General features: G+C 58.8%; 2 protein-coding genes across 3 annotated transcripts; both read left to right on the forward strand.

Moving 5' to 3' along the window:
* The first annotated feature begins 824 nt into the window (after positions 1 to 824).
* Positions 825 to 21,877, forward strand: ABHD16A (abhydrolase domain containing 16A, phospholipase). Of its 2 annotated transcripts, XM_045572909.1 has the most exons (21): positions 825 to 1,018; positions 2,169 to 2,225; positions 3,401 to 3,467; positions 3,686 to 3,772; positions 5,993 to 6,078; positions 7,390 to 7,463; positions 7,560 to 7,679; positions 9,849 to 9,963; positions 10,043 to 10,144; positions 10,820 to 10,883; positions 11,202 to 11,251; positions 11,470 to 11,593; positions 11,938 to 12,042; positions 12,242 to 12,305; positions 13,044 to 13,100; positions 13,223 to 13,285; positions 13,395 to 13,471; positions 13,544 to 13,642; positions 13,718 to 13,764; positions 13,933 to 14,057; positions 21,859 to 21,877. In XM_045572909.1, the coding sequence occupies exons 1-20, from the start codon at positions 899 to 901 to the stop codon at positions 14,014 to 14,016; spliced, it is 1,662 nt and encodes a 553-aa protein (XP_045428865.1). In that variant the 5' UTR covers positions 825 to 898; the 3' UTR covers positions 14,017 to 14,057; positions 21,859 to 21,877. The 2 variants fall into 2 exon arrangements, with proteins under 2 accessions (XP_045428865.1, XP_036269840.1); XM_036413947.2 differs by lacking the exon at positions 21,859 to 21,877 and having other exon boundaries at positions 13,933 to 14,251.
* LY6G5C (lymphocyte antigen 6 family member G5C) lies at positions 19,826 to 23,598 on the forward strand. Its single transcript, XM_036413965.2, has 3 exons — positions 19,826 to 20,170; positions 21,787 to 21,954; positions 23,131 to 23,598. The coding sequence occupies exons 1-3, from the start codon at positions 20,050 to 20,052 to the stop codon at positions 23,292 to 23,294; spliced, it is 453 nt and encodes a 150-aa protein (XP_036269858.1). The 5' UTR covers positions 19,826 to 20,049; the 3' UTR covers positions 23,295 to 23,598.
* The last annotated feature ends 328 nt before the right edge of the window (positions 23,599 to 23,926 follow it).

The raw sequence follows: 23,926 nt of genomic DNA on the forward strand, positions 1-23,926 counted from the left end.
GGAGCTTTCTCAAACTAGTTTCTTTGATGCCTGGCTGCAGTTTAAAAGGACATGAAAGAACCCAATCCTTTCCATTGTATCTAAAAATCTTTAACTGCAAATGACATACATTCTTGTTAAATTTATTCAATCAAAAAAGGTGATATGCTGGAGGATAAGTCCAGTGGGACATAAAAAATGTGAGGAGTCCTCAAAAGGTAGGTGTAAGGTACAAAAAAAATAAAAAAAATAAAACCTGTGTTCTATTAAGGAACAGAATATTACCATTTCAACTAAAGATTATCTTTGCCGTGTAACACTTTTCCAAATTTGCTCTTTATCTTTCAGCTGTTCATTACATTTTACATGTTTTTGAACTTTATACAATGCTGGCATGTTATGTGTAATCTGTGGCTTCTTATTATTCCACTCAACATTACAGAGATAATACTACCATTTTCTTTTTCACACAGCTTAACCATACTCAGTCTATCCATGATCATGGTGTAGTTGTCCATCGTTTACTTCTATTGAAAACTTTATATATTTTTTCTTCATAAAATCTTGGATTCCTAGACACCTAACCTTTTTTGTTGTTGTTGTTCTTGTCAAGTGTTCCTAATCCTACCTCTCCTGCCCAATTTCGCTCCAGTGCCTACCGGTACTAAGTGATAGGAAAAGCTGATTGAACTATGCCCAGTAACTTGCTAACTCTCCGCGTTCCAAATCCTCTGATTAATTTCTGACCTTCGCCGCACCCGTAGGCCCGGGGCACCGGTCCCTCTCACGGGGCGGAAGGCGGCTGCCCGGGCTGGAGGCGGGGCCAGTGCGTGCTGACGTCAGGGCGCGCAGCCCCTGGAGGCCGGGGGCGGGGCTAGCGGGGAACTGCAGCCGGGGAGCGGCGGCCCGAGCCGGGGCCATGGCGAAGCTGCTGAGCTGCGTCCTCGGCCCCCGGCTCTACAAAGTCTACCGCGAAAGGTACCCTGAACGGCGCCCTGAGGCTCCAGCTTCCGTCACTGCCCCCCCTCCCAGCTCCTGGGTGAGTCGCGGTCTCCCCCCGTGGAGACATGGTACGGCCCGCGCCCCTTTGGGCCTTGGCGCTCCGCGGAAGCGCCCATTATGGGAAATCGGGGGAGCCTGCTTGTCAAGTCAGTTGTGCGCACAGGCTGCTTGGTGCTTCCGGGTTCAGTCGCGCCTGTGGACTGGCCACCCTGATGGCTGTTTGCCGTCGCCCCCTCCTTCTCCTGGCTCCCTGCCTTTCCCGCGCGGCCCCGCCCGGGCGCCGAGGTTCCTGCCCGTCCCCGGGACTCCCGAGTCCTGGGGGAGACGCTGCGCGGCCTTGGGCGCTGGATGGCTTTGCCCCCAAACTCTCCATTTCTTCTTACTCTGTGCCCCTGGGTGCCTCCCGGCTCCGTTTTACCTTCCCGGTAGCACGCTTTGAATTTCAACACGACTTGTTCAACATACCCCTGTCGGCTGCCCTCCCCCGCCCCAGCCTACTCCGGAGACCCCGGGGTCCTTGCACTCTTGGAAGATGGGGATAGTGGTAGGCTGTGCCCTAAGTTCTCTTCCTTTTATCTCACATTAATGTTTGCGGTCTCCTATAACTGCCCACCCCAGCCACATTTCCTTTCGATGCTCTTCTTTTCCTCTTAAAGTTGCCATGGTGTCTGTTCCTCTCTTCCCTAACCCCACTCTCCCCATAGGCCATGTCCACAGCCCATTTGAAACAGGGTCTCCAGCCAGTCTGGCGTGGACCTATGAGCCAGGAGGTCATGCTTCCATTTCCGGCCGGGGCACATGTCTGTGTTTCCGGCTGGATCTCCAGTGTGGGGAGTTCAGGAAGCAACGGATCAATGATTCTGTCTCATCATTGATGTTTCTCTCTCTCTCTCTTCCCTTTCCTTTCTCTCTGAAGTAAAAAAACAAAAAACACTTAAAAAACAAACTGGGTTTTGAAAACCGAGCCAAAATCATCCAATGCTGCTTGCTTTCACCTTTGCTTCTAAGTCCAACCCCCCCAGTCCCCCTGTTCGTTCTCATGGGCTGGGCTGGAAATCAGGTTCAGAGCATGGCTGGGAAGGGTTCTTTGGGAGCCTAGGAGGAACAGTTCTGGAGGCTAAAACCAGAGAACACACGTTAGGGCTTATCAATGGGCAGGATCCTTAACGTGGGCATCTGTTTGGCAGGATACGTACTATCAGCCCCGGGCGCTGGAGAAACATGCCGACAGCATCCTGGCACTGGTATGTCTACCCTGGCACCTGGGCCGACTGCGTCTTTTCAGCCCCGATGGCCCTCCTGACCTTCCCTGACCAAGCCCGGGAGGGGAGTGTCCCTGGGTGGGTAAGCTCCAGGCTCTGCAGCTTTCCTCTCCAACACACACGGGCACACACGCACACACGAGCAAGCGCATGCTTACCTGGCACTCCCTCTGGCTGTGCCCGCTTTCTCTGGGGGCAGCCTGAGCAGGAGGAGAATTTGTTCGCTCCTGGAACCATCTGCAGGTGCTGAGTCCTGCAGTCCCCAGTGACCTGTCCTCCTGGCAACTGACCTCTTTGGCTGCAGGGACAGCTGTCTCTCTGGCAGGGTTCCCACGTAATGTTTGTGCATCTCTTGGGGACCAGGCTGTCCTGAGCAGGAATGGATGAAAACACTTGATTAACTGGAGTAGAAAGAGAGCCTTGCCTTTCAATGTGATGGATTATGTCTAGAGATGATAAGAAAGGAGAACTTGTACTTACTTTTACCAGCCTGTTATGCTATCCATGGCCTTCAACAAATACTGAGCACCTACCGTGTGCGTGATGTCATGCAATGATAGGTGTTTCACATCATATCCCTCAGGTTATCCACTTTGCTCAGAGCCTGGTCCTGGGAAGGGCAGGGCGTATATGCTTGTGTGTGTGTGGTGTGTGGTGTGTGTGTGTGTGTGTGTGTGTGTGTTGTGTGGTGTGTGTGTGTGTGAGTGTGTGTGTGTGTGTTGTGTGGTGTGTGGTGTGTGTGTGAGAGTGTTGTGTGAGTGTTGTGTGAGTTGTGTGTGTGAGTGTGTGGGTGTGTGAGTGTGTGTGGTGTGAGTGTGTGGTGTGAGAGTGTGTGTGAGAGTGTGTGTTAGAGTGTGTGTGAGTGTGTGTGTGTGTGTGTGTGCGAGTGTGTGTGTTGAGAGTGGGTGTTGCGTGGTGTGTGTGTGTGTGAGAGTGTGTGTGAGTGTGTGTGTGTGGGAGTGTGTGTGTGAGAGTGTGTGTGAGTGTGTGTGTGTGTGTGTGTGAGAGTGTGCGTGTGAGTGTGTGAGTGTGTGTGTGTGTGTGTGTGTGTGAGAGTGTGTGTGTGTGAGTGTATGTGTGTGTGTGTGTGAGTGTGTGTGTGTGAGTGTGTGAGTGTGAATGTATATTGACTGCTTGTCCCTGTCTCTCTGCTGCAGGCTTCAGTCTTCTGGTCCATCTCTTATTACTCCTCTCCCTTCGCCTTCTTCTACTTGTACAGGAAAGGTCAGTGTGGTTTCCAAGGTGGTGGGACAGGAAACGGGCAGGTTGTGGCAGATGAGCCGAGCCCTAAAGAAGAAAGGGGACCGGCAGGGATGGTTTGGCTTCTGTCTTCTCTCAGGCCTCCCCCCGCAGAGGCTGCCCAGTGAGGATGCGGGGCGGGGTGGGGCGGGAGGAGGATCTGGGGGCAGAGGGAAGCTGCTCACTGGTTTCTCCCTCCCCAGGCTACCTGAGTCTGTCCAAGGTGGTGCCGCTCTCTCACTATGCTGGGACGCTGCTGCTGCTGCTGGCAGGTGTGGCCTGCCTCCGAGGTAGGTGGAGAGAGCCTGGCTGGTATCTGCCCGTCACTGGTAAATATTTATACAGCAACTTCTGCAGTTTTGTATTGGGCCCTGAGGGAGAACAATTGAGAATGGTCAAGGCGTGATTTTTCCTTAAAGGGCTTGGGTCCTAAATATGAAAAATAGTTATCAGAAAAGTTTGCTATTAGCTAGAAAAAATGTATATACCCTACAACAATCCCACATATATTCACATCTAGTTTGTAGTAATGCTAAACTGGAAACAGCTCCCCGCCACAAATAGGGTGGGGAGCTGCATTAGGGAGTGTAGTCCGACAGCAACAAACGGAAGCAGTGGGGTGAACGGGCGCAGCCACACTCAGCAATGCAGATGGAGCTAACGGTGTAACGCCGAAGGACAGGAGCTGGCTGCCAAGAATGTGTGCAGTGTAAGTGGGAAACCGTGGGCATTGTTATTTAAAAAAATAATAATATATATATATTATTTTTTAATGTATAAATTTTTATTGATTTCCAAGAGGAAGGCAAAGGGAGAGAGAGATAGAAACATCAGTGATGAGAGAGAATCATTGATTGGCTGCCTCCTGCCCGCTCCCTACTGGGGATTGAGCCGCACCCCAGGCTCTTCAATCCGCAGGCTGTGGCAAAAATATGTATATTTTTTATTATTTTCAGAGAGAAAGGAGGAGGGAGAGAGAGAGAGAAACATTAATGATGAGAGAATCATATACCAGTCTTCAGACTAAGAATGAGCATTTTTTTAAAATTTAATTTCAGTAATTTATTTTTTTCCATTACCATTATCCCCCCTGCCCCCCCATCCCATACCCTCTTCCACCTCCACCCTATCTCAAATTCTAATTTTATTTATTTTCAATTTTAGGGGGAAAAATAAATATAAAAAGTTCAGAGAATAAAATATCACAAACAAGTAAAATGCTTGTTCTGTGACATTGCTTCAGGTCCTTCTCAGCGAGGCACTGGGCGGTCCCTGGGCGCTGCCCAGGCCTCTTCCCAGTCCTTGCTCCTCTTCCCGCACAGCAGCCGCTGTGGCCGGCGTGGGTTTTCCTGCGCTTCAGATCCTCACCAAGGAGGTGTTTTTATTGACGTCAGAGAGGGGCAGGGGCGAGGAACACTGACTTCTTGTTACACTGTGTCTGCATCTAGTGGTTGGTTCTTGTATGTGCCCTGACTGGGAATCGAACTCCAGCCTGGGTGTGTCGGAACGGCGCTCTGACCTGCTTAGCACCCAGCCAGGGCTGCACTGACATTTTTTAATTTTTTTAAAATATATTTTTATTGATTTTTTACAGAGAGGAAGAGAGAGGGATAGAGAGTTAGAAACATCGATGAGAGAGAAACATCGATAAGCTGCCTCTTGCATACCTCCTACTGGGGATGTGCCCACAACCAAGGTACCTGCCCTTGACTGGAATCGAACCTGGGACCTTTCAGTCCGCAGGCCGACGCTCTATCCACTGAGCCAAACCAGTTTTGGCTGCTCTGACATTTTGTCCTGCAGCTTGCTTCGTTCTCAGCGTTGCTGGGTGCTCTACCCCTGATGACACATGGCGTTCTAGTTCATTCTGGTTTTACTTTGTAGCACTTACCTTCTCTGAAATGTTCTTGCTGACTGTTTTCGTCCTTCTCCAGCCCCACCCCGCCCCCAACCAAAGTGGCAGCTCTGAGGCCCCGGCCCTGGCATCTCATTTACTACTGACTTTCCCATGTCAGAGCGGGGCTGGCACATGTCACCTGTTGGGTCAGTGGAAGGAGAGATGTCGGGGTTGACGATGAAGGGAGAGCGGTTGCGATCACCGAGGGGCTGGGGAGAGCGAGGGAGGGGGCGTGGCAACCAGGAAGGAGCAGTCAGGAACCGGAAGGAGGCAAGAATGGATTCAGGGAGCGGAGGAGGGCCAGGGAGAGTGCTGAGGGCCCAGGTGCGGGCAGAGGCTGGAGGAGGGACTCGGGCGGTGAGGCAGGTGCAGGGAGCGGACTGCAGGAGGAGCGGTGGCGGAGGGCGGCAGTGGAGAGGAACCAGGGTTAGCAGGGCTGAGACCCGGGTGAGCGGCCACAGTCTGGGAAGAAACAGCCTGAGGCGGCGAGGGGACGTGCTTGGCCAGTGCTGGCGGTGCAGGAGGGTCGCTCGCCCTCCATTTCTCCAGACCTGGACCCTTTCCTCTCATTTCTCCTCCGGGGCCTCCTGCTCATCTCGCTTCCCTCCCGCAGGCGTCGGCCGCTGGACCAACCCCCAGTACCGGCAGTTCATCACCATCCTGGAGGCCACTCACAGGAACCAGTCTGCGGAGAACAAGGTGAGGGGGCCGGGCCGGTGCGAGCAGGTGCCCGCTGCCCAGGGACCTGGCACTTCTCTCGGCAGGGGCACCGGCCACCAGGCACCCCCCAGCGGAGTATTCTGCCGGAAGTCTTCCTCCCTCCCCCTCCCTCACCTGCAAGAGCTGCCTGGGTGTGGAAACATGGCGGGCTTTCTGTCAGAGCTCGGCCAGTGTTTTGTTGGGTGTGCATTGGTTGAGCACCGTGCTGGTTTTGTTTGGGGATGGGACAGGATGGACAGCGATGTCCACTCTCTGCCCGGGGCACAGCGTGGCGCCAGGGGGAAGCCAGGGCCCGGGGCGGGGCCCGCCAGCCAGGCGGGCATGTGACCACCCTTGAGAAGGGGCCCCGGGACCCTTGGAGCTCTTTCCTGCTCCGGGCTCGGCCGAAGGCCGCGGGCGCCTTGCTGCACTCCGTCTGCCGCGCCTGCAGCCTGTGGTTGGCGTGCGCTCCCTGACCCTCACAGGAGCCCCAGCACCCTCGCTCACACTGGGAGGAACAGGCCTGGCCCCGCGCTGTGGACTGGCGGGTCTGAATTCAAGTCCAGTCTGAGCAAAGCCTGCCTGGACTTGCTTTTCTTCTTTTTGTTTTCTTTTGTCTTTTATTTATTTACTTATTTATTTATTTTAGTAAATTTTATTGATTTTTTACAGAGAGGAAGAGAGAGGGATAGAGAGTTAGAAACATCAATGAGAGGGAAACATCAATCAGCTGCCTCCTGCACACCCCCCACTGGGGATGTGCCCGCAAACAAGGTACATGCCCTTGACTGGAATCCAACCTGGGACCCTGCTATCCACCAAGCCAAACTGGTTTTGGCGCCTTTTATATTTTTGTACAAAATTTCTATTGCTCTCTCTGAGTCAAGTTATTTTTGAAGACGTCAGAAATTTCTCAGACAGAAAATGAGAAACAACTCTCAACATAAAGTAGAGCCTGGGATCTGGGGGAGGGACCGCTGTCAGATCCCGCTCCCCCTGCAGGCGGGAGGGGAGGGAGGTGGCCCTGGGGGGCGTGCAGGCTGAGGGCTTCCCTCCTCCCGTCTCTCCCAGCTTGGGCAGTCCGATCCACTGAGGCCCAGGTGGGGGAGGGAGCAGGGATGGCCACGGCCCTCCCAGGAGCACCGCCCCTGCGGCCACCTCCTGGGCGGGTGGCGGGCGTGGGGCGCACAGGCAGGCTCCGCACCCTCCCTCCGGATGCCTCTGCGGCCTCCCAGGCTGCCTGAGGCCAGGCCCAGGGCCCGGGGTGGGCCGGCCTCCCTCCGCTCCTCCAGCCCCTCTCCCCCGCCACAGCGGCAGCTGGCCAGCTACAACTTTGACTTCAGGAGCTGGCCCGTGGACTTCCGCTGGGAGGAGCCCAGCAGCCGGTGAGCAGCTCTCCCCTCGCCCTGCGGCCAGGCCTGCCTGCAGCCTCTCGGCGCCCAGCGCTGCCCCTGACCCACCTCCCTCCTCTCTCCCTCCAGGAAGGAGTCCCGCGGGGGCCCTTCCCGAGGCGTGGCCCTGCTCCGCCCCGAGCCCCTGCACCGGGGCGCGGCCGACACCCTCCTCAACCGCGCCAAGAAGCTGCCCTGTCAGATCGCCAGGTGGGAGCGCGGGGGGGGGGGGGGGGGGGGGGGGGGGGGGCCTGGAGCCCTGTCAGATCGCCAGGTGGGAGCACGGGGAGGTGGGGGCGGGGGGGGGGCGGGGGGGGCCTGGAGCCCTGTCAGATCGCCAGGTGGGAGCACGGGGAGGTGGGCGTGGGGGGGGGCGTGGGGGGCCTGGAGCCCTGTCAGATCGCCAGGTGGGAGCACGGGGAGGTGGGGGCGGGGGGGGGCGGGGGGGGCCTGGAGCCCTGTCAGATCGCCAGGTGGGAGCGTGGGGGGGGGGGGGGGGGGCGGGGGGGACCTGGAGCCCTGTCAGATCGCCAGGTGGGAGCGCAGGGGGGAGGGGGGCGGGCGGGGGGGGGGGGCTGGAGCCAGTGCTCCAGGGTAAGACCACCGTCACCTGGTGGGGAGTCTGTGCTTTGTGCTGTATGTGGCAAAGTCGTGTTTATCCATGTTCACGTGTGAAGGAAAGGGGCTCCTGGCTCCTGGTGGTGAGGGAGAGCTGGGGAGTAACACTGCTCTGTCTGACACGAAGCTCTTTTGGGGTGTTTTTGGTTAATCCTCACCCAAGGGTACTTTTTCATTGATTTTTAGAGAGGGTGGGTGGAAGGGGAGAGGGAGAGAGAGAGAGAGAGATCAAATTTTGCCCCCCCCTCACACCTACCGACTAGGGCCAGGGATTGAACTGCATCCCAGGTTTGTGCCCTGAACCAGGAATTGAACCTGCGATTCTTTTTTCTTTTTAAAAATATATAGTTTATTGATTTTTACAGAGAGGAAGGGAGAGAGATAGAGTTAAGAAACATCAGTGAGAGAGTAACATCAATCAGCTGCCTCTTGCACACCCCCTGCGGATGTGCCCGCAAGTAAGGCACATGCCCTTGACGGGAATCCAACCTGGGACCCCTCAGTCCGCAGGCCGACGCCCTATCCACTGAGCCAAACTTGTTAGGGCGAACCTGTGATTCTTGTGTGCATGGACCAAGGCTCTAACTACTTAGCCACATTGGCCAGGGCCACGAACGCTCTTTTGATGAGGCCTGGAGGGAGGTGGGAGGGACACAGAGCCCTGGCTGTGTCCTGGCTCCTGGCATCCACCGGAGCAAGCTGGTTTGTGCGTCTGCGCGGAGCCCGCCTCGCAGGGCAGTGCCGTCACATATGGTGACGCAGTGAAGGGCATCGGGTGCGGGGCCTGAGGGCAGGAGGCAGAGCCTGGGAGAGGTGGCCTGGCACCGGCCATGTGGAGTGGCAGGGGCTTCCAGTGGCGGCGCCAGGGGCAGGTTCCCGCCGGGGGCTGCCGGTGCTGGCTGTCAGAGGCGGGCCAAAGCGGGCTTCTCTTCTCGGGGTGCTGGCAGGGGTCCTGCGGTGCTGTTCTGGGGACACACCCTGCGGGGGTGAACCGGCCGCGGCTAACTGTCCTTGTCAGGAGCAGCACCTGCACATCTCACACGTCCAGATTAGCACGTTTGTTCAGTAAAAAGTAGACTCTGCACCTCCGGGCAGATATCAGGCATATCAAAGTGAGCAAAACAGCCCTAGCCGGTTTGGCTCAGTGGGTAGAGCGTTGGCCTGCAGACTGAAGGGTCCCTGGTTCGATTCCTGTCAAGGGCACATGCCTGGTTGCGGGCTCGATCCCCAGTAGAAGGCAGCCAATCAATGATTCTCTCTCATCACTGATGTTTCTATCTCTGTCTCCCTCCTCCTTCCCCTCTGAAATCAATAAAATAATAATAATACTTTTTAAAACAGTGATCAGAACAGCCAGGTCCCTGCCCCGAAGGAGTTGCAGTCTACTTGGTCTTTCAAACTACCCACCTTGACCCATTAGTGACTCTTGAAATCAGTTTAGTGAATCACAGTCATTTTTCTTCAAGTTATTACTTATTTTAGAACTTTTATTAAGTTGCATTTATACATGAACAGATTCATCTTTGATAATAACTTTGCTTTTACTTATTGCATATAGAAAGTATCATGTATTACCTCATAAGACTTTGAGAATTGTATACTGGGCTACGATATGAGACGTGTATCTTACAAAGGCTGCAGTAACAAACGTTTGGAAACACCAGCCTTGCACACGTAGTCCTTTAAGTCCCGAAGAGGCCGACAAAGCTGTGAGTGTCCCGCCGGGGACAGTCCTGGCCCCCTAACTCCGTGCCCCCACAGCTACCTGGTGGCCCACACCCTGGGGCGCCGGATGCTGTACCCCGGCTCCGTGTACCTGCTCCAGAAGGCCCTCATGCCTGTGCTCCTGCAGGGCCAGGCCCGGCTGGTGGAAGAGGTGAGCCCGCCCTGCCCCCGGCTCTCCCCCGAAGGGCGCGGCCTCCTGCCCTTAACGTGGCTCTGCATCTCCCCATCAGTGTGACGGGCGCCGGGCAAAGCTGCTGGCCTGTGACGGCAACGAGATTGACACCATGTTTGTGGACCGGCGGGGGACGGCTGAGCCCCAGGGACAGAAGCTGGTGAGCGGGAGCAGGCGCGGGGCCCAGGGCTAGAGTGCGGGGTGGGTGGGCAGTGAGGTCCTGGGGTCTCGGTGGCACAGCAGCCCTCAGGAAGCGCACCTGAGGTGCCCACCCAGTCCCTAAGAATAGGCGAAGTGGAGCTGACCGGAAGGCGGCGTCGCGGAGAAGAAAGCGCGGACCCCGTGCCACACCCGCACTCAGTCCCGCCAGCCGGGAAGAGCGGCCCTTCCTGCGCCCGGACAGGCGGGCGGCACCCACAGCTCCCGGAGAGCCAAAGCCCGCCTCCAGGAAGGCGCAGGCGGCGCAGGCTCCAGTCCCGGCTCTGCCCGGGGCACCTTGGGACAGTGAGTGTGGGGTGTAGACTTGAGCTCAGAGAGGAGAGGAAAAGCATTGCCATCCCACACGGAAGACGGAAAAGTAGCCCAAACCTGGGAGTGACACGCCCGCTGCCTGCGGCGCTGTGGGCAGCCGCGCGGGGCAGGCAGGAGCCTTCTCCCTGCCGTCGCTCCGCGGTGCATGGCCGGCCTCAGCCCCGGGCCTGAGGCCAGTGGCTTCTGTCCCCGCGGAGAGAGCAGGGCGCCTCCCTCTTCCCCCTCCTCCCGCCAAGCTCCCTCAGCCGCCTTCCCTGCCCCGGCTCTCGCCCGGCCCTTTCCCAGCTCCTCCGCCTCCCCGCAGGTGATCTGCTGTGAGGGCAATGCGGGCTTCTACGAGGTGGGCTGCGTCTCCACGCCTCTGGAGGGTAGGCCTGGCTCAGCCCTCTGTCTCTGCCCCTTGGGATGGCACGCCCCATCTTCCTGCCCCCCCCCCCCGCCTGGCGCTTCCTGTGGGTCGGTCTGAAAGCTTCACTGGGGGGAGTCCTCCCCCATTTGCTTTGCGCACCTCACATCCCTGCTCCGCCGTGTGCCTACGGCTCCTTCACATCACCTCTCCCTCTGCGCCCGGAGCCTTGGTGGGTGTCGCCCTGGTGGGGTGGTTAGTGGCCTGGTGTCCTGCTGCTGGGGGGAGGGGGCTGGGGTGTAGGCCAGGAGGCCCCAGCCCCTCCCACCTTGTGTTGCAGCTGGGTATTCAGTGCTGGGCTGGAACCATCCAGGCTTCGCTGGGAGTACGGTGAGGCCCTCTGCCATCTCCGTGGGCTCCCACTCACCTGTGACCTGGGTGCCGAGGGCGGGGGCGGCAGGCCATGGGGGCGCCTCACAGGAGGGGTGCAGGAGGGCTGGTTTCTGGGGAGAGCTGCCCCCCCACTCCTTCCCTGTTGCAGAGAAGCTCAGGAAGGGCCCCTCTGGGAGGGTGCTCACCCACTCCTGCCTTTGCCCTCCCTCCTGCAGGGGGTGCCGTTCCCACAGAATGAGGCCAACGCCATGGACGTGGTGGTCCAGTATGCTGTCCACCGCCTGGGCTTCCGGCCCCAGGACATCATCCTCTATGCCTGGTCCATCGGCGGCTTCACTGGTACCAGCCTCCCTCCTCCCCACATACGCCCCTCAGCTCCCTCCCCGGGGGAGTGGCCCAGGGAGGGCTGGAGGTTCAGGAAGGAGAGGGCTCCTGTGCTTTCCTTCCTCACTTACCCGAGCCTAGGCTGGAGATCAGGGAGGCAAAAGCTTCCTGCGGATTGTCTGCACCGCACTTTCCTCTCTCCATCCTCTCCAGACACTGCCCGCTGGTCGGGAGGCCACGGAGAGCCCTGGGCTAAGCTAGCAGGGAGGGTGGGGCCAGCCTCAGGGTGAGTGGGAGGAGGGCTGGGGTGGTGAGCGGGAGGCCCTCAGTCCTTACCCTTCTTCCCCGCCTGGTACCAGCGACGTGGGCAGCCATGTCCTACCCGGACATCAGTGCCGTGATCCTGGATGCCTCCTTTGATGACCTGGTGCCCTTGGCCTTGAAAGTCATGCCGGACAGCTGGAGTGAGAACCGCTGCAGGCCTGCCCTTGCAGGGGGGGCTGCCCTGGCACTGAGCTGGCGATGGTCCCCTTTTCCATGGCAGGGAGTGGTGACCCCGTTGTTGAGAAGCAGGCTCCCCATTTTCCTTCTCCGTGAATACAGAGACCTTTGTGTTGGGCAGGGCTTTGTCTCTGCTCTCCCCTCACCTCTGTCCCACTCTAGGGGGCCTGGTGTCCAGGACCGTGAGGCAGCACCTCAATCTGAACAACGCGGAGCAGCTGTGCAGGTAACGCCTGCCCCGAACCCTCCCCGCTCTGCTGGGTGCAGCTGCCGAAGTTGGTGCTAAAGTGCTCAAGTGACCGCTCCCTGGTAGTCTAGTGTTCGGCGCTCTTAAAGTGCTCAAGTGCAAGTTGGCAAGTGACCACCACCTCAGCCCCTGCCCCCACCCTAGATGGCCTAACCAGGTCCCCGGGACCCTCCACTTTCTTCTTTTTAAAAAAACATCTTATTGATTTTTTACAGAGAGGAAGGGAGAGGGATAGAGTGTTAGAAACATCCATCAGCTGCCTCCTGCACACCCCCTATTGGGGACATGCCCGCAAGTAAGGTACATGCCCTTGACCAGAATCGAACCTGGGACCTTTCAGTCTGTAGGCTGACGCTCTATCCACTGAGCCAAACCAGTTTTGGCTTCTCTTTCTTTTTAAAATTGATTTCAGAGAGGAAGGGAGAGGGAGACATAGAAACATCAGTGGTGAGAGAATCATCGATCAGCTGCCTCCTGCATGCCCCCCACTGGGGATCGAGCCTGCCAGCTGGGCATGTGTCCTGGTTCATAGGTCGACGCTCAACCACTGAGCCACCCGGCTGGGCTCAGCAGGCCCCGGGATATTCTGACTCAGCCCCGAGGGGCTGGCCCTGGGCCTGCTGCAGCCGCGGTGAGAACCCAGCCAGGGCAGGACCGGGTGGCCAGTGCCACCTGCCTCCCTCAGCTCTCCCCAGCCCACTGCTCTGTCCCCTGAAGGTACCAGGGCCCTGTACTGCTGATCCGAAGAACCAAGGATGAGATCATCACCACCACGTGAGTCCCTGGGAACCTCTACCTCGCTGGGTCCCAGAGAGCCAGCCAGGTGCCCGCCCGCCTCTGCCCACTAGGAGCGCAGGTACCAAACCCTCCCCGCCGTGTTCGTTCTCTCACCGCAGGGTTCCTGAGGACGTCATGTCCAACCGAGGCAACGACCTCCTGCTGAAGCTCCTGCAGCACCGGTGAGCGGGGCGGTGTCTGCACGTGTGTGCGTGTGCACGTGTGCGCACACCAGCATCAGGAGGAAGGGCGAAGGCCCAGGTCTGACTCCCACCCGCACTGCTCCGGCAGGTATCCCCACGTGATGGCAGACGAGGGCCTTCAGGTGGTGAGGCAGTGGCTGGAGGCCTCCTCGCAGCTGGAGGAAGGTGAGGGCATCCGGGAGCTGCGGGGGGGCTGGCAAAGCCAGTGCTGACGGGCCCTCGTGTCTCCCTGACCAGCCTCGGTTTACAGCCGATGGGAGGTGGAGGAAGACTGGTGTCTGTCTGTCCTCCGCTCCTACCAGGCGGAGCACGGGCCAGACTTCCCCTGGAGTGTGGGTAAGGCGTCCGGGCAGGAGGGGCTTGGGCAGAGCCCAGGTGTGTGGGGCCGTGTGTGAGCACCTCTCTCTGCAGGGGAGGACATGAGTGCGCGAGGAAGGCAGCAGCTGGCTTTGTTTCTGGTGAGCGGAGGGGCGGGAAGCCAGAGGGGCGCCTGAGTGCCCGGGGGCACGGGGGGCTGGGGGGCAGTTGGAAATGGCACATTTATCGAGCGGGCAGTGGGTTTGGAGTAGAGGGCGGGGCCATGTCTGGCGGCTGCCACTCACTGTCGTGCTGTGCGCCACACGTAGGCCCGGAAACATCTGCACAACTTCGAAGCCACACATTGCACCCCGCTCCCGGCCCAGAGCTTCCAGCTGCCCTGGCACCTGTAGGGAGCGGCCCTCCTGGCAGCGGGCCGCCTGGAGGCCTGGGGCGGAGACCTGAGGAAGGGCCTCTTATTTGTGATTCGTGTTCATGTTGCTGTTCATAGTTGTGGAGTCCACCCTCCTTTCCACTGGTCCTCGCATGGGTCCCTCCTCCATCCTGCAGCACCTAACCGCCCGGCACACACACCTGCATTACATGAGTGGGTTTTTCCTAATAATTAATAAAAAGGTATTTTTTCTACTGGCTGGCTGGCTGTGACGCCCGAGTATGGGAGCAGCCAGCTCAGGCCTCTCCGTCTCCGCTCCTCGGGCACCGGGTCCCCCCTCACCTTCCCTGTGCCCGCCGCCGCCGCCCGCCTGACAGGCTGCCCTCACGCCCGGGCCCAGGGGGCCCCATTGCTCCACCGCACAGCTCGTTTACAAGCAGGCTCTCCAGGCTGCTTTACCTCTCAGCTCTTCACCAAACCAACTTCCACCTGGCAGGATCTCAACATCAGTACCCCCGCTTTTCTTGCTCAGCTCTTGCCACTTCCGGGGCAGTGAGGAAACCTGCACCCTCCTCACCCTCTGCAATCAGCAAACAGGGCCAGCAGGGGCTCATGTCCCCCAGAACCACACTTTTGGGCACTGATAGAACATTCTTAGGTCGAACCTGAGGGAATCCGTTCCCTGTAGCTTCTCTCCGTCCTCGGACCTCATGGAGCAGAATGCGTCCCTCGCCCCTCAGTCATCTTTCCCAGACGAGACGCCCCTAGACCCCCTGACTGCACTGTTTGAAAAGCTCCATGGGTGGCAGTATTCTGATGACCTAGACAGCCTCTTGCTAATTTCAGTGTCTCCCAGCCCAGGGCATGGTGTCTGCTCCTGCCGGCTCGGCACCCTGCGCCTGCAGGTGGGGTCATCTGAGACTTGGGTGACTACATCTGATATTTGGGGTTAAAAGGAGGGAGGTGACTACAGCTCCAAAATGTTCCACCTTTACCACCTTTAGCAAACACGGGAGAGCTGATGGTGGCACCCTTTCCTCCGTCTGTCCCGGGGCTGTGGGACCTGGGACCGGTGCCTGGCTCTGAACCTGGCCTTCCCAGATCCCCCAGAAGTTAATCCCCTGGAATCCAAGCTTTTGTTCAGCTAAGGGAACCTCCCTAAATGCAAATGGGGCACCCAGGCCCACCCCCACACCCTGGGGAAAAGGACTCCCTGCCTGGCCTGCCCTGCCCCTAGCACCCCCTCCCTCCCCTCTTCCTGCACAGAGAACCCTGAGTGTCAGGAGCCCTGGGCACCTCAGGTAGGTGGGAGAGGAGAGGCTCAACGTTTGAACCTGGGCCTCCCCACCCATGGGCCTCAGCCTCCCCCTCACATTACTCCCAGTCACTCCCCTCCTAGTAAGCTCGCAGCAGCCCCATCCCTCCCTCACCCACGGGGGGGGGGCGGGGGCAGCAGTCTCAGGCAGGACCGGCTGAGATGCAGACACATACCCGCTGGGGCTCTGCACGTCGCTCTGTTGGGCCCGGCGGCCGGCCCCAGGTGTGGAGCAGTTGGGCCAACAGAGAGGCGGCGGTGGGAGGGGAGAGGCGCTTCCAGCGGGAACCCTGGGGAGAAGAGGCGGTCTCAGGCCGCGCAGCCCTTCCCTGCCGTCTACTGGCCCAGGCCCTGCGCCTTCTCCGCCAGGCCCCTCGCAGCTGTCACAGCGGGAGGGTGGGGGGCAGCCCAGTCCCTTATCCACCCCACCGCCCCCCCTGCCCATCAACAAGCCGCCCGGCTCCCTTCGGACGCAGCCCTAGTGCACATTCGGGTTGAGGATCCCTCTCCAGTCCCTCCTCACACCGCAGGCCGGTCCCTGCCGGGCCCCTCCCTGTGCGTCCTCCAGCGGCCAGTCCTGGGCGGGCCCTCTGTCACCATGGCGACCGCTGCCCGCCCGCTCCACCCCTCCCCACGCAGCTCCTCCCTCCCCACGGGGCCCTCCCTCCCCACGGGGCCCTCCTCCCCACAGGGCCCTCCTCCCCACGAAGCCCCTCCCTCCCCACGGAACCCCCCTCCCCACGGAGCCCCTCCCTCCCTATGGGGCCCCCCTCCCCACGGGGCCCCCCTCCCCACGGGGCCCCCCCTCCCCAAGGGGCCCCCCTCCCCACGGGCCCCTCCTCCCCACGGGCCCCCCCTCCCCACGGGGCCCTCCCTCCCCACGAAGCCCCTCCCTCCCCACGGAACCCCCCTCCCCACGGGGCCCCTCCCTCCCCACTGTCCCCCCCCTCCCCACGGGGCCCCTCCCCCCCCACGGGGAACCCCTCCCCATGGGCCCCCCCTCCCCACGGGGCCCTCCTCCCCACGAAGCCCCTCCCTCCCCACGGGGCTCTCCCCACGGGCCCCCCCCCACGGGGCCCTCCCTCCCCACGGAGCCCCCCCTCCCCACGGGGCCCTCCCTCCCCACGGAGCCCCCCCTCCCCACGGGGCCCTCCCTCCCCACGGGGCCCTCCTCCGCACGGGGCCCCTCCCTCCCCACGGGGCCCCCCCTCCCCCCGGGGCCCTCCCTCCCCACGGAACCCCCCTCCGCACGGGGCCCCTCCCTCCCCACGGGCCCCCCCCTCCCCACGGGGCTCTCCCCACGGGGCCCTCCCTCCCCACGGGGCCCCTCCCTCCCTACGGGCCCCCCCCTCTCCACGGGGCCCCCCCTCCCCACAGGCCCCTCCCTCCCCACGGAGCCCTCCCTCCCCACGGGGCCCCCCCCTCCCCACGGGGCCCCTCCCCACGGGGCCCCCCTCCCCACGGGGCTCTCCCCACGGGGCTCCTCCCTCCCCACGGAGCCCTCCCCCCCCACGGGGCCCCTCTCCCCACGGGGCTCTCCCCACGGGCCCCTCCCTCCCCACGGAGCCCTCCCTCCCCACGGGGCCCCCCCCTCCCCACGGGGCCCCTCCCCACGGGGCCCCCCTCCCCACGGGGCTCTCCCCACGGGGCTCCTCCCTCCCCACGGGGCTCTCCCCACGGAGCCCTCCCTCCCCACGGAGCCCTCCCCCGGCAAAGCGCTGACGCCCCCCGGGCCTCCTGGGCGGAGGGGGCGGAGCGCGGAGCCCCGGACAGTCCCTCTGGCCTCCCTGCCGCTCCGCCTCCGCCGGGAGGGCGGCTTCCAGCTCCGGCCTCCACGCTCCCCCCAGACGCCATGTGGGTGCCCGGCTGCCCGCACCCCAGGGCGAGTGAGGAACAGCCATTCCATTGTGTCTGCGTCCCGTTCCCGCCCCCGCCCCGGCCCTGGCCGCCCTGGTCTGGACCCCCAGGTCCGCGCCGCAGTGGGCAGCCAGGCGGAGAGGAGCGCGGAGCCCGTGGGCGCCGGAGGCAAGGCCGCTGGCCTGCAGCCCAGCGCGGCGGGCGGGCAGGGGGGCGGGGGAAGCGGGCTTCCTGGAACCACTGGGCACTGGGCTGGGTGCAGTCACTCCGGACCCAGGAGTCCTCGGTTTTGGACTTCTGACAGTGCCAGTCTGTCTCAGCTTGGGGAATGGTGCCACCAGCCACGCTGTGCGAGTCTGCCCCTTCCCCACCTTACACTCAGTCTAACCCTAACTGCCCTCTTCCTTCTCGATGCTCTCCGATTCATGAACCGAGTGGATCTGGAGACGTGGAAGCAGAACAGTGTGTGGAATCTCAGAGGGATGGGGGGTGGGTTGGTAAGCAACCAAAACCCTTGTGTGCATACTAGAGGCCTGGTGCACGAAATTCATACAGTGTGTGTGTGTGTGTGTGTGTCCCTCAGTCCAGCCTGCACCTTCTCCAATCTGGGACCCCTCGAAGGATGGCCAACTGCCCATTTAGGCCCCATCCTACTGGTTAGTCAGACATCCCTCTCACAATCCAGGACTGCTGGCTCCCAACTGCTCGCCTGCCTGCCTTCCTGATTGCCACTAACTGCTTCTGCCTGCCAGCCTGATCTCCCCCTAATTACTCCCCTGCCAGCCTGATTGCCCCTAACTGTCCTCCCCTGCAGGCCTGGGTTCTCCCCAACTGCCCTTCCCCACAGGTCCAGTTGCCCCTAACTTCCCTCCTCTGCCAGCCTGGTCACCCCTAACTGTCCTCCCTGCAGACTTGATTGCCCCCCACTGCCCTCCCTTGCAGACCTGGTCCCTCCCAACTACCTTCCCCTGCTGCCCATCTTGTGGTGTCCATCTTGTGTCCACATGGGAGTAGCCATCTTGTGTGTTGGAGTGATGGTCAATTTGCATATTACTCTCTTATTATTGATAGATAGGATAGAGGCCTGGTGCACGGGAGGGGTCCAGCTGGTTTGCCCTGAAGGGTGTCCTGGATTAGGGTGGGGGTTCCCTTGGGCTATGGGGTGGCCTGGGCAAGGGGCCTGTGGTGGTTTGCAGGCTGATTATGCCCTGGGTGGCCCAAGTAGAGGCCCTGACCTCTGGGAGTTTGGCTTCCTCCATTGCTGGGGAAAACCAAACCTCCTGCTCCATCCATCTTGGTTGGGTTAATTTTCATACTAGCTCCTGATTGGCTGGTGGGTGTGGCTTGTGGTGTAGCAGAGGTATAGTCCATTTGCATATTGCTCTTTTATTAGCTAGGATATGCAGGACCCATGGACATGACAATCAGATGGTTAAGGTCTGGGGCCAGAGTAGGCTGGAGGGGGTTAATGGGGGAGAAGGGGGACATAAGTAATATTTTCAACAAAGAAGATTTTTTTCTAAAATATACTGTAATTGAAAAACATTTAAAATAAATAAATAGCTGAAGCCGGTTTGGCTCAGTGGTAGAGCGTTGGTCTGTGGACTGAAAGGTCCCAAGTTCGATTCCAGTTGGGGGCATGTACATTGGTTGCAGGCACATCCCCGGTGAGGGGTGTGCAGGAGGCAGCTGGTTGATGTTTCTCTCTCATCGATGTTTCTAGCTGTATACCTCTCTCCCTTCCTCTGTAAAAAATCAATGAAATATATTTTTAAAATAAAATAAAATAAATACTCTCAGATTCACTCACTTTTTGGCTTCCCGCTTCCCTTCTGCAGGGCCAGGCCACCATCTAGTGTCTGGGCTCAGGAATAGCTGCCTAACTGGTTCCCGCCTCAGAATCTTGTAGACAGAACCGCTTGCTGTTATTCCTCTGCTGAAATCCCTGTGCCAGTGCTTCCCACCCCATCACCGCTTACTGGTCGTCTCCCCCGTCGAGAATGTGTGAATGCCCACAAAGCCACTGTATCTTTTTTTTTAAATAAAGTGCATGTAATCTTTTTAAAAAATATTTTATTGATATTTTTCAGAGGAAGGGAGAGAGAGAGAGAGCTAGAAACGTCGATGAGAGAGAAACATCGACCAGCTGCCTCTTGCACACCCTCTACCGGGGATGTGCCCGCAACCAATGCACATGCCCTTGACCAGAATCGAACCTGGGACCCCTCAGTCTGCAGACGCTCTACCGCTGAGCCACACTGGCTTTGGCCCACAAAGCCACTTTAAAACGGAGCCAGAGCTGCCCTCCCAGAGGAACTGCCCGTGTGCGGGTCTTATGCCTCAAGCCTTTGGAATGTTAAAACTGGGCAAGATAACCTTTGCACTGTGCCGAAGCAGCCTTGTTTCCCAAAGGAATGTTTGCAAAGATAACCAGGAAGCAGCCTCTATGACTACTAGACGGAAAATTAAAACATGGTGTAACCCAGCTGGTGTGGCTCACGGTTGGATCCCAGTCAGGGCACATGCCTGGGTTTTGGGCTCGATCCCCAGTAGGGGGTGTGCAGGAGGCAACCAATCAATGATTCTCATCATGGATGCTTCTGTCTCTCTCCCTCTCCCTTCCTCTCTAAAACCAATAACACACACACACACACACACACACACACACACACACACAGAATGTTCCTGTCTCACTCCCAGGCTGCGGCTCCTGTTCCCAAGCCAGGAAGTTAGGCTCCAGGGTGGCCGTGGGCGAGAACACCCTGTCCCTCAGGACATTTGGGCACCAATTTCCACCCCACAGGGGTGTCGCCCCTCTCCTTCTTCTTGGCCAACTTCTCTCCCACCAATATAAGCACAAACTGGAGGCTGGTGGCAGTCATGCGTTTTATGGCAGGCCCTACGCACAGCCGGCGTCTGGGGACCCTGGGCCTCCACAGCGCCCCCCACCCTCTGCACATGGTCCTCTTAACAGTGCTGGTCGTGATGAGCTTGGTGTGTGGTAAGTGGCTCAAAGGGCTCCGAAGGCCTGCTGGATAGAGGGACCCCCCAGGTGCCAGGTGTTGGGGCACATGTGCCCAGGCAGGAGGAAGGATGGGATGAGTGGGCTTGCTGGGATAGTGCTGGGCATTGCTAATGCACTGATGTCACTCTGATGGAGGTGGCTGGTGACTTCCCAGGGTTGTCTCATTCAGACCTGAATGACGATACTGAAGGGAACCCATTAAAATCTCAGGGCAGCCAAAACCGGTTTGGCTCAGTGAATAGAGCATCAGCCTGTGGACTGAAAGGTCCCGGGTTCGATTTTGGTCAAGGGCATGTACCTTGGTTGCGGGCACATCCCCAGTAGGAGGTGTGCAGGAGGCAGCTGATCGATGATTCCCTCTCCTCGATGTTTCTAACTCTCTATCCCTCTCTCTTCCTCTCTGTAAAAAATCAATAAAAATATATATTTTTTAAATCTCAGGGCAACACAAAATAGGGTTTGGGGAGCAAGCCAGATGGCAGCACCAGGACCCACAGGGCAGGAAGAGGCTGGAAGCAGCCTGACAGCCTCCTCACTTGGCTGCAAAGCACTATCTCCATAGAAACAGGACTCAAAACATTGGTCAGCGTTTGTCTCACACCAAGTGATTTGCTGGGCCTGGGGCTCCTTAACCTGGTCTTGGCCGGGCCCGGAGGGAGATCGATGTACGGTCGGCCCTCCATATGTGCGGGTTCTGCATCCCTTGATTCAAACGAGGATGAAAACTACTTTTTAAATGATAGTGTTGCTGGTGTGTGCTATGTATTATACAATAGTTCGGCCCAAGGTGGTTGTGTCTGTACTGAACATGTGCGGACATTTTTCTATCTTTGTTCCTTAAACAATATAGTATAACAACTATATACTAGTATATTGTATTAGGTATTACAAGTAATCTATAGATGATTTAAAGTATTCGGGAGGATGTATGTAGGTTATATGCAAACACTACATCATCTATAATAATGAAAGCATAATATGCTAATTAGACCAGACAGCCGGACGACCCTCTGGACCAAGCCAGGGCTGCGAGGGCTGAAGCAGCCCCGCAGTTGCATCGGGCCTCTAGTTTTATCTAAGGGACTTGAGCAGATTTTTGTCTCAATTCGGAACCAATTCCCTGTGGATCCCAAGAGACAACTACATATGCATGTGTGTGGGAGGGCTTCGGTGGACAGTTTGATGAGTCTGTCCTGTGAGAATGCGGCCCTGGGCTGCTTGAAATCTCGTCTGCACGAAACGGAGTCTTCCTGTCCTGTGATGATGCATTCTTGTTTTTACTTCTTGTTCTTCTTTTTTTAATTTCCAAGAGGAAGGGAGAGGGAGAGAGAGAGAGACAGAAACATCAATGATGAAAGAGAATCATTGATCGGCTGCCTCCTGCATGGCCCCCACTGGGGATCGAGCCTGCAGCCCAGGCACGTGCCCTTGACTGGAATCAAACCTCCTGTTCACGGACCAAATCTCAACCACTGGCTGGGCCGGATGGCTTTAAAAATTGGTGATTTTATGGCTTTCTGAGATGGGAGAGGGGAACAGCGGGATTGATCTGGAAGGCGGAGGCATGGGGTCAGAGCTTGTCTGTGTTCTAGGTAAAACTGACCCTGTCAATCAAAAGCCCCCTTCTCCAGCTGAGTCCCCCAAATACCTGCGCTGCTATCGGTGCCTCCTGGAGACCAAGGAGCTGGGGTGCCTGCTGGGATCGGACATCTGCCTGGCCGCTCCTGGCAGCAGCTGCATGACTCTCTTTATCAAGAACAGTAAGCTGCCTTCTGCCTGTCTGGGCCCAGACCCCAACTCCCAGACACTGCCCCATGCCAGACGCTCTCTCCTCCAGAGCATTCCCTGACTCCACCGCCACCCTGCCCCCAGCCCACGGCCGTGTCCTGCCCTCCGCAGGCGCCAGCCTGGAGATGGCCAGCTACCTCTTCAGTCTCCTTCACCCTTAAGCGTTCATGTTCACCGAAACCTGAGCTTTGGCTATCTTCCGCTTCGCTCTCCCAGAGGAATTTCTCTGCTTCCCTGGCACAGCCACGTCACAGAGTCTGAGTGTGGCCACACTGGCCATCAAATTGCCCTCTGGACACCTCGCCACAACTTTCCACTTGCCCAAAATGTCTGACTCTTTGTTCTTCATGCTCGCTCTGCCACCGCCCCTCACTGCCTTAAACGTTGACAAACACTGACACAAACTCTGGGCCAGGCACTGTGCTAAGCACTTACAGCCTCTGAGGCGCTCCCCCGCTGAGGGCCGAGGCCGGTAAGGCCCACACCTGTCAGGCTCCGAGGCTGAGCCACAGCCTGCGGTGGCCCCAGCGGTGGCACCCTTCCCCACAGCGAGTCCCTGCCTGCGCCTGGCCCGGTCCCCAGCTCCTATGCACGAAAACAAAAACCACTCTTTTTATGTCTGGATTCCCCTTTCTGTGATCTTTCTGGCATCCCACCCTACCTCTCCTCCTCCCCCACAGACAGGCATAGCCCTGCAGACAGTTCTACGCTTGCGTTTTAAACTTAACGGCTATTTTTCCCTACCTTGGTGACTTCCCCTCAGCTCTCAGGCAGGGGTTTTTCACCCTCTGATATATAGGAGCTGGGGGGCAGAAATAATACGGTAATAAATAAATGAATAATACAAGAATAAACGGTGTACTCACAACTGCAAACCCACTTTTGCCCACCCCGATAGTATTAATCCATAAAAGAAACCAGCAGCCTCCCTGCAGCCTGGCCCCGCTCAGGCTGTTGGCTCTCCCAGCCCCAGCTCAGCACCCTCCAACTGTCACAATATTTCAGAGGGCTCGCAGCCTTCCGCGGGGGACTCCTGCTCCTGGGCACTCCCTGTGTTTGGGGGTGCAGGGGAGGGTGTGGGCAGTGGAAGTCCCGTGGACGGACGGGAGGAGGGGGTAGGACCCTGCCGGCACATCTCGCTGTTGCAGGTAGCGGGTCTGACATCATGGTGAGTGACTGTCGCCGCAAGGAGCAGTTGAGTGACTGCTCACACACCCGCACTTCCCCGGTGTTTGGCTTCTGGATGTTCTCTCGATGCTGTTTCCGGAATCTCTGCAATAACCCACAGAACAGAGTGTTCTATCTCCCGTAGCACTTCCGCAGAGCCCTTCGCAGGAAGATGCTGCTGGTCCTCACCTGGGCGCAGCCAGGACCACCTCCAGCCCCGCCTCACCTCCCCCAGGTCACTGACCCAGCCCTAGTTGCCTCTTGCTTCAGCACTCCCCACTCTGCCCCTCACAAGCTCCCTCTCCCGGCATCTCTGGAGTTTTCCCTGTAAGTCCTCACCGTCCGACAGCTCCCCTCCCCTTCTCTCCTGTCGGCTGCCCCTGCTCTGCTCTGGCCTCCTTCCTTCCTCCCACCACGGCCTCCTCGCAAGGTGTGCCTACAGAATAAACTGGTGTGCAAACTGTACGGCTTCTCTCTTCCGGTGGAGGCGGAGGGAGGGGTCCTGCCGGCTGTCCCACTGGGGGACAGGTAAAGGGCTTCCAGCTCCTCTGAGCTCGCTGTCTAGGTGTCTTGACTCAGCTCTCGGCACAGAAAGGAAGTGGAAGGAGATGCAGTGACGGCCAGAGGCAGCGGACCCTTGTTAGGCCGTCAGCCGGGCCATGTGGGGACTGTGGGAGGCCTGGGGCAGGGCCGGTGCAGGGCAGGCCCGGGGGGGGGGGGGGGGGAGGGTGAGAGGGCTTTGTCCCAGCTCAGCTCCCTCAAGGCCATGGCTCTACG

This window comes from Pipistrellus kuhlii, unplaced genomic scaffold, assembly GCF_014108245.1.
Source record: "Pipistrellus kuhlii isolate mPipKuh1 unplaced genomic scaffold, mPipKuh1.p scaffold_m20_p_5, whole genome shotgun sequence".
Lineage (NCBI taxonomy): Eukaryota > Metazoa > Chordata > Mammalia > Chiroptera > Vespertilionidae > Pipistrellus > Pipistrellus kuhlii.